General features: G+C 48.0%; 1 protein-coding gene across 4 annotated transcripts in view; it reads right to left on the bottom strand.

Annotated features, from left to right (window-relative positions):
- Positions 1–5733: 5733 nt before the first annotated feature.
- The window catches only part of LOC119437416 (solute carrier family 22 member 6-A), a 58428-nt gene continuing 51669 nt past the window's right edge, over positions 5734–12492 (bottom strand). For all 4 annotated transcript variants that reach the window (XM_049660516.1, XM_049660517.1, XM_049660515.1 and 1 more), the window contains exons 9-11: positions 10409–10590; positions 7441–7595; positions 5734–6256 (exon numbers count right to left, since the gene is read on the bottom strand). In XM_049660516.1, coding sequence (XP_049516473.1) covers positions 6205–6256; positions 7441–7595; positions 10409–10590 — 389 coding nt within the window. In that variant the 3' untranslated portion in view covers positions 5734–6204. The remainder of the gene's footprint in view (positions 6257–7440; positions 7596–10408; positions 10591–12492) is intronic.

Raw genomic sequence — 12492 nt, forward strand, 5'->3', positions numbered from 1 at the left:
AGTTGATGTTAAGATAAGTTTAGCAAGTGAAATTTATAGAAGCCTTTTTCTTAATACTGTATACTTGCGACATAGCAAGAAATAGTGATATAGAGATTCTGTTTCCTGGCAGTATATTGACACAAGGGTGATATCGCCAGGCCAGTCTTGTGTGAATATAGATTTAAGGGGGGGGGGGGGGACACGGCAGCCCAATCTGGGAATCACCCCTTCCGATTGTCTTGATTGACACCACTGGATTTACCACGAATGTTTGAGATGCTGAAATTGAGTCCACGTTGTTATTGATTCCGTGGCATCTCTACGGATTGAATATTTTCGATATCTAATCGCTGTTATCTGCGCAAATACTGGAAGAACCGATATTATTGGTGCAGGGAACTGAGGAACTACAACAAAAACAACGCTTTCTTTGGCTTCATTGATATGGATGTGTCATGTGCCGGTGTCAAGTAAAGTAAACCTATTTAGGCTTCATGTGGTGTCTATTTTGTGTTAACGACCTACGCAGATGCAACTATACTGCATTATTACTTAGTATGTCACCTTGTATGAACTGCGACACTTTACATTGTTATAACATGTTCCGCTTCAAAATGAAGTAATTATCCGGCTTTTTGTATCTCTCGTTTAGTAATTATTCACCGCCCAGAAAGACGCCCCACACCAAAAGCAAAGGACAGGTTGAACTTGATTCGAGATGGGAGCATAAAGTATCAGGCCCGTAATGAGATGTGGAACCACCAAGCACAGTTAAGGACACTGGAGCTGTATTTGTACGTCCCTTCACTTGATCGACTCTATCATTTCACTTCCTCTTCTACCTTCACTCAGCCGTCCCCCACTACTCGCTCATGTCTAAACCGGCGGTGCGCCAGAAGAAGTTTGCCATAGAGGACATGCGCGTACTTGGAGTGCGCTGTCTGCTGGTTTTAAGAATAAATCACGGCGTCACCGCGTACTTAGCCCCGTCGAATGCAGGCCTCAAAGCGGTGCATTTGGCTTAGACGAAGCGCGATAATAAAATCACTTTTACAGAGATTTTCTTGAATGCGTGTACAGCACGTACTAACGGGATATCCCGCGTGCTATAGGATGATGCGTTAGCGTGGAAGATGAAGCTTTCTTCTTTTGAAACTTCTACTTGTTTGTACGTCAATGGTAGACTAGCAAAGAAAATGAAATGCGAAGTGTAATCTACCGCAGCCTGCTCTAGGTATGCTGTGACTGCAAGTTTCTTGGAATGCTCCGCCGATTTGCAGATATCAGCTGCCCAAATTTCGCAGTTAAAGCATTTCACTATTAGTTGCGGGTACTCCGCAGGAGGAGAGCCCAGAAGAAGACAAAATTCTTCATTAGTCATTGGATAGTAACCTATATATTTTAATATAACCTTTCATACATTTTACTATATCAATTTACCATTCAAATCGCGCTATTAAGCGTTATAATGGGGTTACTGTATTTACCACAGCACTTGCTTGACATTTCTGTGCCTTTTCTAAAGCCGTGGAAGGCGTCTTTTGAATTTACTATGCACAGTACTTTTCTGTTTTAACTGGCCGACGCCTAGTCAGGGATATTCGCCCAAATCCCCAATAACTCGGTGAACTTTCAATAAAGTTATCGTTCTTCTTCTAACAAGCACGAGCCGGGACTTCAGGCACATGCCATTCTGAAAGAAAACGACACCTGCGCGCTGGCTCGAGCCACGCGAAGACCGTTCCACCGGCATAGCAAGGCCGCATTTGTCCCGGACGGCTGCCTTGAGCGAACGTCGACCAGGAGCCTCCCACCATGGCCACCGCGGGCCAGTTCGGCGAGATACCATTGGAATGCACGTACTGGACTCCCATCGAAGCAGGCGTAGCTCCTCCCGGGCCTGTCTACCTGCCCCCTCCGGAGTTCATTGGGGTGTTCCTGCCTCCACCGGTCCCCGTTCTGGAAGTTCCAGACCCGCTGGCTCCGTACGCCGTCGATGCGGCTGCGAGTGCCGCCCGTCTTCAGAAGCTCCTCCGGCTTCCACCATCGTACCCGTGGACTCCCGGTCCCACGCTTCCCACGGATGACGTGGCCTATAGCCGCGGGTTCGGCTACACGACCCCGCCGCTCCCATTGTGGATAAAACCGGGCTTTGTCTACGGCACCGCCCCGAACCTGTACGTGCCCCGTCCAACCCTGGAGCCAATCATCCCGGGCAACGCAATGGCGCCCTTTGGAACCGCTCCGTGGCACCCGCCACCACAGGCACAGGTACGCCGTCGCGCGCCGCAGTTCCGCCACGGAAACGGAAACGGGAGCGGTCCGACGCCTCCGCCGCCAGGTGGCCGACGTACCCGAGACTCCCCGGGCCAGCGGGCTCAGGCCGTACCCAGCGAGACAGCCGAGCAGCCTGTCGGCTCGAGCGACTCCCGCGAATTTTCGCCGGACATTCCGGCTGAACCGGAACCGGATTCCGACATTGCTGACCAGCTTTTGCAGAAGAAAAAAGAGGCTGCCTCGAAGGCCGAACCGGCAAACGACGCAGCTGAGAAAGCTGAACCGACAAAGGAGGCGGCACTGATGGCAGAACCAAGTACGAGCCAGGCCAGCAACGATACGCCAACAGGCGACATCAGTCCACGCCAGAAGATCACCCGCGTCTACAGCGCCGCTACTTTGAAGAGCCTGAACATCGGAGGACGTGGACATGGCTCACCGAATGCCAGTGGCGAGAGGGGCAAGCCAACACCGTCAGAGCCGCGCATCGAGTACTGCTGGCCAGATGAGACCCCTTCTAAGGAAAAAGAAGAGCCGTCCGTGGCCCCAGCTTACCTGCGCGCAGGCAGGTACAGCGCTCCGGTGAAGCAGAGTATGCCACCGCGAGCCAAGTCAAGCATGCAGGACGGTCGTAAGCAGGGCTCGCCGCGTGACCGTGGTCCGCGACGACGCAACTCGGTCACTGCCTGGTGAAGCTCATTGTCCTTCGACTCGCACGGGAGGTGACGAAACACTCCCATCCTTTTAACCTAGCGCAAGCACTCTTCTGCTCAGGTGGCCAATGGAGAGCCTTCTCAACCTAACCCGACGCAGAATGAAGCCCTAACGCCAGCCTGAATAGGAAGCCTTATCCACCACAAACCAAGGAGCTTGGCGCACAGCACTTTTTTGAAGCAGTGCTCACGCTCGGAAGGCTGTAGCGGATGTCACACTCGCAAGGTAATTTCCGCAGGCGCTTTTGCCAGACCTTCGTGCACTCTACAGGTTTGCGCACCGACACGCCGTACAACACACTTGCGGAGCTCAACGACTCGTGGAAAGGACATAAGAACTGTTCTGAACATCAAGGCCTGGACTGGAACTCGTAAATACTTAGCAACATATTGTGCACAGGGTACTGCTGACAAGTGTTCGAGCTGACTGTTGATCTACCACATGGAGACGCGCGGTTGAGTTGTGTGCCCCAGTTTCCGCCACCTGGACTAGATCGTGCTTTGCGTGGTGGTAAATAAAGGTGTTCTAAAACAAACTCGGCAGTATTAAAATTTATTCGAGTATGTGCGAGCAAAATGCGCAGCGCATATGTCTTTTTATGTTCGCTACTTCACAAAGTAAACCTTTTGTTTTCCTTTAATGGCGTGAAGCTGTAATGTGGCATCACATAAGCGGCCTCTGCCGATTACACAATCAATCGGCTCGACGCAAGCAGCCTTTTTGTCTCAAAATGTTCCGTATAAGATGAATACATCGGCGCCTTTCGCCATTTAACACAGCGGTGATCTAGTGGTCGAGTACCGCCTGCTTTTGCACGTTTCGGTTTTGCATGCGATATTGCGTGCACCACGTTAAGCGAAGCAGTTGAAACTACTGGCACCCACCATATCGAAGAATGGGCCTCGCTTAATATATCTAAAATGTGGGTCTATGGAACACAAAGTATTTAGGTCAATTCAACACACTTATTCTCTCTGACTAGAATTCATAGTTAGTAGGGGAACGAGGGCTTCAAAACTAATTTATCTGTATTCCCGCAGAGAAAGAATGAACTCCGTTTATTGAATTGGTGCTTGACAAGCTGCTTGATATAAGCAGCCACTAGTCCACGTCTACCGGAGCCCTCAAGACAAATGCATAGAATATCAACACAGATTACTACAAAATTTACACACTGAACGTGTTTTGTATAGTGGTTCTTGCTGCAGGTTTCACGGCCACTATGTGGCAATGTGCTTGATGTCTGGAGCAATTTCGGTGAGGCAAAAAAGTGGCATCATCAATGAACCTTAGTGATGTGCCGAGAAAAAAAAACAATTGGGCACCTTCACGCCGTCATGTCGTTGTCGTCGAAAGTGTCACGCCGTCGTCTTGCGGTAGCCGCCGACGTCTAGAATGCCCCACTGCCGTTGCCGTCGTCCTGTCATCGTCTTCGTGCCGCGTTGAAAACAGAAAGATCGTGCCGTCGACTTTGTGTTGTCGTTGACCGGCGTCGTCATGCCGTAGCCGTCGATCGTCGAGAATGGCACGTCGTCGTTCCCATCATCGTGTCATTGCCATCGTGTCACGGGAAAACAAGGGGGGGGGGGGGGGGGGGTCGCGCCGTCGCCTTTGTCACGTTGTCGTAAACCGTCGTCGCCACGGCATAGGGAGGGGGAGGGAGGTAGGTAAATAAAGCTTCGTTTTAAAATTAGTTTCTCAAGTTAATAAAAGCGTCATTAAGCAACAGCATTTCGTAACTTGTGCGTTGCAGTTCCCGAAGGAATCCGCAGTATACTGGCGCATTTATTTCGGCAGGTGTGTCTTATGGCTAGGTTATCCAACAGCTGTCAGTCAAACTAAGCACGCTGCCGCCAGCTGTGATGCATCGACAGTATTGACAGTTAGCTGTACGAGTGGCGCACGGCTCCGGTATCTGGAACTGCAGACCAGTTTCCCGAGCAGACGCGTCGTTTCTTCACCGCCTACACTTAGGCTATACCTTTACACGTGAATCACTCAAACGTGATGATCCCGTATACTGCATTAGCAGCCGTCTGTGTGCATTTTATGGACTTTCTGACTCTTCTTCTCCATATAGGTCCACTGCTTCGTCCGTCATTTCTTTTCCTTTGCTTTTCTATCATGTCATCTCAGTCCGCACTAAATATTGTCATATCTTGTTTACCTTATGGCTATTTCATTAGTATTTTATTGGTCAGGGCAAGATTTGCTTTTATATCAGAGGCTTACTTCGGGTGAAAGGCTCATTCATACACATACTGCCCGTCATAACCATCAACAATGCAACATTACTATTCTGATCCGATTCTACAACGGCAGCCGTGTTACCAAAAAGCTATGCGTGGAGTACTGCGTGAGTTCAAATCCCTTATTTTTATTACTCTGAGACAGTCCCCGTAGCAACACGCGGTATATTCACCAGCTGGTTGTTCTGACGTAAAACCGCTGTTAGTTCACGTGTAGTGTGTTCCTCGTGGTGTTTTGTGTTTGAGGACCGAGCGTGAGAACGCCAACAATTTATCCAGCTTTGCCGTCTTGTTATCGTGTCGGAAAATCACGCTTGTGCATCGCTGCCGCCCAAATCCTGGCTATAAAAGCAGGACACTGTCGGTATTTCTTTTATTGTTTCACATAGCAGTGTGCTCTTGTTTTATTTATGCCGTTTGTGGCATGTTTTCTTTGGTTTGCTTTTCGGAAGACTTGCTGTAATAAAAACGACGCAATTATGAAATATTGCGCACCTACCATGCAGCACGAATAAAAATGCGAGTGCAAATTTAAAAGCGCCCAATTAGCGTTAGTAGTATTTTTCTCCATCAAATATCCCATGCGTACGCTCTAGAACATTTAGAGGTCTTTCAGACGAGTCAAATCGGTAGTACTAATTGTATTTTCATATCGTACAAGGGACACACTCAGACGTGTAATGGACATTTCCAACGGCTAGTGCCTTACGTCGTGTTGTGCGATCTGTTTAAGATGTATACCTACGTTGAGAAATAAAAAATCAAGATTATAAGGATCGTAATTACGTGGCTTTTTTGTTTATTTAGTTTTTTTGTTTGCTTTGTCTATATATCACTGGAATAGTGTGAAGTGAGGCATTTCAACAGCTTCAGTTGCTTCAAGGGACAGTCAGCCATTGCCGGCAACGGCCGAGTAGTCAAAGCGTTTTTTTGTGAGTGGCTCTGCACTTTAGTTGTATTGGCGTCTCCAGATGCTAGTCATTTACCGAGGAGGCACCGGGTCACCAGAATCAGCGTCTCCACCAGGGCGCAACCTGCGTAAGAGCGCCAAATAAATCTTCGTCAGGGTGCGTTCTTCAAATAAATCAGATACACTCTTGTAGAACCCAAATATATTGTTATGTGTCTCTAAGAAGTCATAAAAATTGTTTGATTCATTGAATAAAGCATCGAGAGATAGACCCAACTCTCCTTGGACACCGGCACAGCTTATATATGTGTATTATATATGTGCATATATAATACACCTATTAGTGCCAGCACTTATAAGCCTACTTGAATAATAGAGGCTATTGGTCTAATGCTATTATTCATATGCTATTAGTTTTGTCTTAATAATGTAATACTAATACACCAACACATGTATCAATAACCTGATAGGCTATTAGTTTATTCGAAGTTTCGAATACGAATCGTATACTACGCGCTAACTATTCGTATTCGAAAAGGAACTATTCGGTATTTTCGAATATTCAACGTTAACCACATATTTCGCAACAACCAAATGTTAAAGTCTGGGTAGGGTTCTCTGGATGCTGTTTAAACTAAGAACTGCAAATCATCAGAAGTGAGACAAAGACATATGTTTTCAAAGCAATGCAGAAACAAAATTGGCAATGCAGGCTCTGTTTTCAGTTTCGCGGCGGAAGCCTACGTGACTGCCTGTGATTGTTGCTTCTACAGTTTGTCATTCCGTGGTTTGTCAATCTAGTTATGCAACAGCTTTAACTCTCACACTGTAACCTGTGTTGTTTTCCTTGCAACAGACACCTTTAGATGTGTCTACGGCGCACAAGTCCTTCAGCAGCCTTTTTTTTTCAACAACCTCTGGTCTTTTTTCGACAACCATTTATTTAGAATTTTTGATAAGCTAGTGATACACCATCCAGTCGTTAGTGGGGAGCTTGTTTGCAACGAAGCTCTAAAGTTGTTGAGACGCTGTCCGTGTAGTTTTTCTAATAACAATTAGTGATCTTGTGTTCCACAGTGATCATTTGTCCCTAATACTTATCTACCTTTTTTGCATTGCTTAGTACAGGCGTGGACCATAACCATATCGAAATAAGTATTCTTGCTGTAAATATATCCGTCCGCGTTTATCTATCCGACATTCGATACTTACTATTGGTGTTCGATTTGTATTCGAAAATGTTGATATTCTCCCATCTCTACCTGTTGTTTCAAAATTTTTTATTGGGTGGCTTTCCCTCTGACTTACTTCCGTTTCGTCTTCAGGCCGAGGTCATTGGCCTCGTCGAAGGTGTCTGGTAGTGGCTTTCCCAGAGTTTCTGGAAGGAAACAGGTGGCAGTGGCTCCACACAGCCCGGCACCGCTGAGCACGATGGTGGGAGCAATCACGTGCACATGGATTCCCTGCGAAAACATTTGTCTTAAGCAACGCTGCTGCGTACAACCGACGTGTTGAGATTCTTAAAACGAGCGTAGTGTGTGCGTTGGGCATTTGCTGACGCAAAACACGCAGTCACGCGTAACAGCACACTGGCAGGCGTCACGCCACTCGCACAAAAGAAACCACATATGACACCTGTTCCAGGTGTCATATGTGGTTGGCGTCTCTCCGTGTTGACGCTTCTCCCTGTCTTCATATATGACACCTGTTTCAGGTGTGATATATGAAGACAGGGAGAGGCGTCGGCGAATTTAATTGTTACGTTACGAGTCGCCGTAGTTAAGTGGCTGTGTCGTTGCGCTGCTGAGCTCGAAGATCGAGTGTTCGATTCCAGTTGTAGCAGCCGCATTTCTATGGGGGCGAAATGCAAAAAAATAACACAATAAGAATAAAGCGCGTGTGTACCGGGCATTGGGTGTGCGTTAAAGAACCCCATGAGGTCAAAATTGTTTCGGAGTCCCCTACTACGGTGTGCCTCAATCAGATCGTGGTCATGGCGCGTAAAATGCCAGAATTTTTTAATTGGTACGTTTAATTAAAGTGTAGAAATAGTAAGGCATTGGGAAACGCAAGTGGACGAAACGATAACTCGCCGCTGGTGGTATAAGGTTAAAGCACCGCACGCGTAAAGCGGTAGATGTGGCTTCGGTCCCCCCCCCCCCCACCTCGTTTATTTATCACTTCTAAATTTCAGTTGAACACAAAATAAGTACTTATCTTATGTTTTGTCCTGTTTCACTGCCTGGTAATTAATTGGTATGGCTGTGACTAACAAAAATCGAGCCCCTCGGATCCTCCTATTCTTGTCGCTCTTTCAGATATGCCTGTTAAGCGGTAAAATATCAACACATCAATAGCATCTCACCGAATGATGCATGCGGTGCTAACCAACCTTAGCATATATACTTCACGCTTTTTTTGTGCATCTAGTACCTTTCTTGATGCCTTTGATATGTTTGGGCGTGCGTTCCGATAACCTCTATGACATTCTCGCAACATCCTTGGGAGTACGTCCGTCTAGCACCAATGTCTTGTCCTAACTTCCTCCCCTTCCCTTTAATCAGTTCATATTAACTCAGTTTCCTTTCGATATAACTCTTGTTATTTGGCCTTGAAGATTTGGGTGCATTAGAATAGAATGCATTTTCAGAACAGCGGAATACGAAGTTTCGGGACTTCAGAATACAATGTTTTAGAGCAACGAGTCGGCTTCAGCGACGATTACTAATTAATAAGTGATCTGAACACTGTGTTGGCCGTCCGCTTTAATAGCATCACTCTCTCCCCATCCTAATTTTGTTTCATCTTTGAAATCAAATATTGAAATAGTAGGAACCAGTTTCGAATACCCTTCTACAGAGATTCATGCAGCAAAGCTACTTCTTAGAGACCAGTGTTCACAATTACTTCGAAACGTTCGAAAAAAAAATGGAAATGATACGGTAAGAGCAATAAACTTCCTAACGGGTGCCTCGTATAACCCAATAGTTTCTTGGTACTACCTCATTCGCTTCTTGATGGCCGGGCAAAGAACTTTTCAGTACCACTGCAATTCTCTTCGAACCTCAGCTGCGTTTCCATTCCCTCGGTCTCCGTTCTGAAATTCTGATGCACTAGAGGTTACATGTTCTGTCTTGCGCATTACGTCACGTGCCGGATTCTCCAAAATTATTCCTTTAATACCATCTGCTCGCGTTCGCTCCTTCATCAATACAGCACTTTTTCAGTCTTTTAGCGCTACAACTATTATTTTTTGTCCAAACCTTCGCTGTGGCCTCTTTCCTTGTTTAGTGAGTCCTTCATATACAAATGTCCAGTAACGACTCATTGTTTTCTCGGTTCCTTTCAGAAATGGTGCCCGGTGTGTATTTTCTTCGATGTATATATATATTAACAGCGCGAGAAGGGAATTTCTGCGGATGTCAGTTACTCTAGATCACGGTGTAAGAAGATAGGTGTTCCGACGGCGCGCTCGCGCTGGGGCGAGAGAGCGGCCACTTCGTGTGACCGGAAGTGAGCGCCGCCGCTAGGGTCAGCACGTGTTCAGGAGGCCTTGGAGAAGCGGCACTACAGTGGATAATTTACCACCTCCGTCAGCATTTAAACACCCATACCCAAAGATATGCAATTTTTCGTTATTTAGACGCCAAATCCTGAGCAGGTAGAAGGTTTCATGACACTTACAGTCAAAATACCGTCATTTCGAACAAGAGAGAGACGCGTCGTCTGCTCGAGCAGACGGCGCGCTGCGCTTACCGCTGCTCGCCGCGTCGGAGTCAATCGGAATGTCGGCAGAAATATAAAGGGACGTTCCTCCAACCAAGTAGAGTCGTTTTAAGCAGGCGAACAACATATATTCATCGAAATAAAGCACTTCTGTCGCGCATGCCCATAAAAGCGACAGCAAAGCGAGCGAAAAAGTGGCCCCCAGAACAGGTGCTGCCCCTTGCGGCAGCGGCGTGCGTAGAGTCACACTAAGTGGCCGCGCCTCGCGCCGCCGTCGGATCACCTTCCTTTTTTACACCGTGCTCTAGATCATATCAAGGTTGCACAAGTATAAGATGACCTTGGACTTCCTCCATACGCTTTCTACGGACATCGTATGCGAACCATTCAACCATAGTACATAAATGGAAGGAGTTAGCAACGTTCCCACACGCTCTCCGAACGTTTTCCACATTAGTGAATGACGCATAACACTGAAGATCACAACTCGTATTCAACAAGGCTTGCCTACACATGCGCACGATCCTGCTGAGGCGCTGCGAAAGCTTACCAGGTCTCTCATAAAGGGAGCCACGATTCCTCCAATGCGTCCCATAGTGAAACAGGCTGCGAAGCCGAAGCTTCTCGTAGCCGTGGGGAACAATTCCATGGTGAAGACCCACTTGATTGCACCCGAAATGACGAGGAGAAAGCGAGACGTCATGTTTAGGCCTAGGCGTAGCCACAGGTTTTCTGCAAAAGGGTAAAAGAACTCGTCAGGCACACCAAGCTATTCCAAACAATGGTCAAGAAAGCAATACTGCTTCTACTGGCCGGGCTCCAGCAGTTGGAAGTTGGCAGGCTTCTGGTTCACTCTGTCCTGTGACGTTGCACCTCAAATATATCCTCACGGCCTTATCGGGGAGAGGAACGCTTGTATCTGCTATGTTTAGCCTCTCGGTACTACACAACAAACTGTTAGGGTGCCTTCACACCAGCGACTGAGAGAGATCGACCGACCGACCGAGAATGGAAAGGCTAAACCGACACGCGCTGCCTCGATCGACACCATATAGCCATGAATTCGGAGCAAAAATGAATGGCAATAAGTGTTGCCGCGACACTTTTTTTTAAATTCAGTTTTAGACATGTCAGGTGTGGCTGACGTCTGCAGCGTCTAGAGAAACACGTGTTGTAGGTCCGGGTGCGAAACTCCGCGATACGTCAGTGAGCCTTCGTCGTGTTCAACGAATATCGCTCACGTAAAGAGCACGCTCAGAAACGTTACATTATCAATGCTGTCTTTACAAACAGCATTGCTAACAATGCCTCTTTCTTTTTTATTCTTTTCCTTATTGGAGGGTGGGCCCACGTCCCGTGTTTGTAATTCTATGCTCTCCCTCGGCTTACCGAGCTGCTGGTGTACACTCGAACCTCGTTATAACGAAACGGCATATAACGAAATAAATAAAATTCCCCTTGAATTCCCCATAGAGATCCACGTGCTTGAAACCTCGTTTTAACAAAGTGAAATTGTCCTTCCAATGGGTTTAACAAACTAGATCCGTCTCCGAAACCAAAGAAATACCTGACCGTTAGGCGTCGAGTAGCTCGCTTTCCGCGGGGTTAACACTTGTTCGCCGCGGCAGTTCAACACTACCGCGTCCCCGCGTCGAAGACGTCGTCGAGCCACACTGGTCTTTCTCACCGCCGCGCGTAGCGGCGCATCTGCGCACAAGCAGCAGCTCACTATCGCACTCCTTCATTGACATCTCCTCTTGCGCGGCTACGCGCGGCGGTGCGAAAGATTTGTACATTCACTTCTAAGCGGCGCGCAGCGCAGGCAGACGCAACTGGGCGTGGCCTATATGCGATCCCGCCGGCCAAATCTCGGGGGTCATGCGCAAGCCTGCGCGAGTAGCGTCGTGCTGCGCGGCCACGCGTAGTGGTGCGAAATTTAAGTGCATTCTCTTCTCCGTTTTATTGTGATTGCAATTATTTGGACACTCTAGGCGAATTTCTGCCGTCGTCGTCGCCCTGAGGTTCCGTATAATGTCCAAGGGCGATAACGCCGCCGCCGCGCGCCCTACGCTGTATGTGCGAGGGAAATCGTGGGAGGGGAGCCGACGAGCCTGGCTCAATCCCGTCCGCGCAAAGGGAAGAAAGCGGCCAGGATGTGTGCCGTCTTTCGCCGCGCGCGAGGCTGCCAACGTTGGGAGGCTTCGGGAGCAGGGGAGGGAAGGGGAGGGCGGCATTTTACTCCGGCTGCAACTGCGTATGTGGCGGCTACGCGCGGTCGCTCGGCCGTATCTTGAGAGCGATCTGCGTTGGGGGCTGAGTTAGAGGTGTGTCGGCGGCTCGTAGCTTTGTGCGTGCTTTGTGTTCTCGACGCTCAGTTTTCGTTGAAGCGATAGACAATACCACCAAGGTCACTTCGCTCACTGCTGCTGCCGCGTTTCTTTACGCCAGTGTTTTGTCAGCGAGTGTCCGCGGTCATCGAGTGTGATGTGTTCATGTTTATGTGCACGCTGACACTATGCTTGTTAATTTAGTTAGCAAGCGAATGTTTACTACAAGTCGATACGGCCGATAAAAGTACTATTCGAACTTCGTGTGGCTCTCTGCTGATTTGCTATCGAAATAGGTGCTTCGCCT

Source organism: Dermacentor silvarum, chromosome 1 (assembly GCF_013339745.2).
Source record: "Dermacentor silvarum isolate Dsil-2018 chromosome 1, BIME_Dsil_1.4, whole genome shotgun sequence".
In the NCBI taxonomy this organism is placed as follows: Eukaryota; Metazoa; Arthropoda; class Arachnida; order Ixodida; family Ixodidae; genus Dermacentor; species Dermacentor silvarum.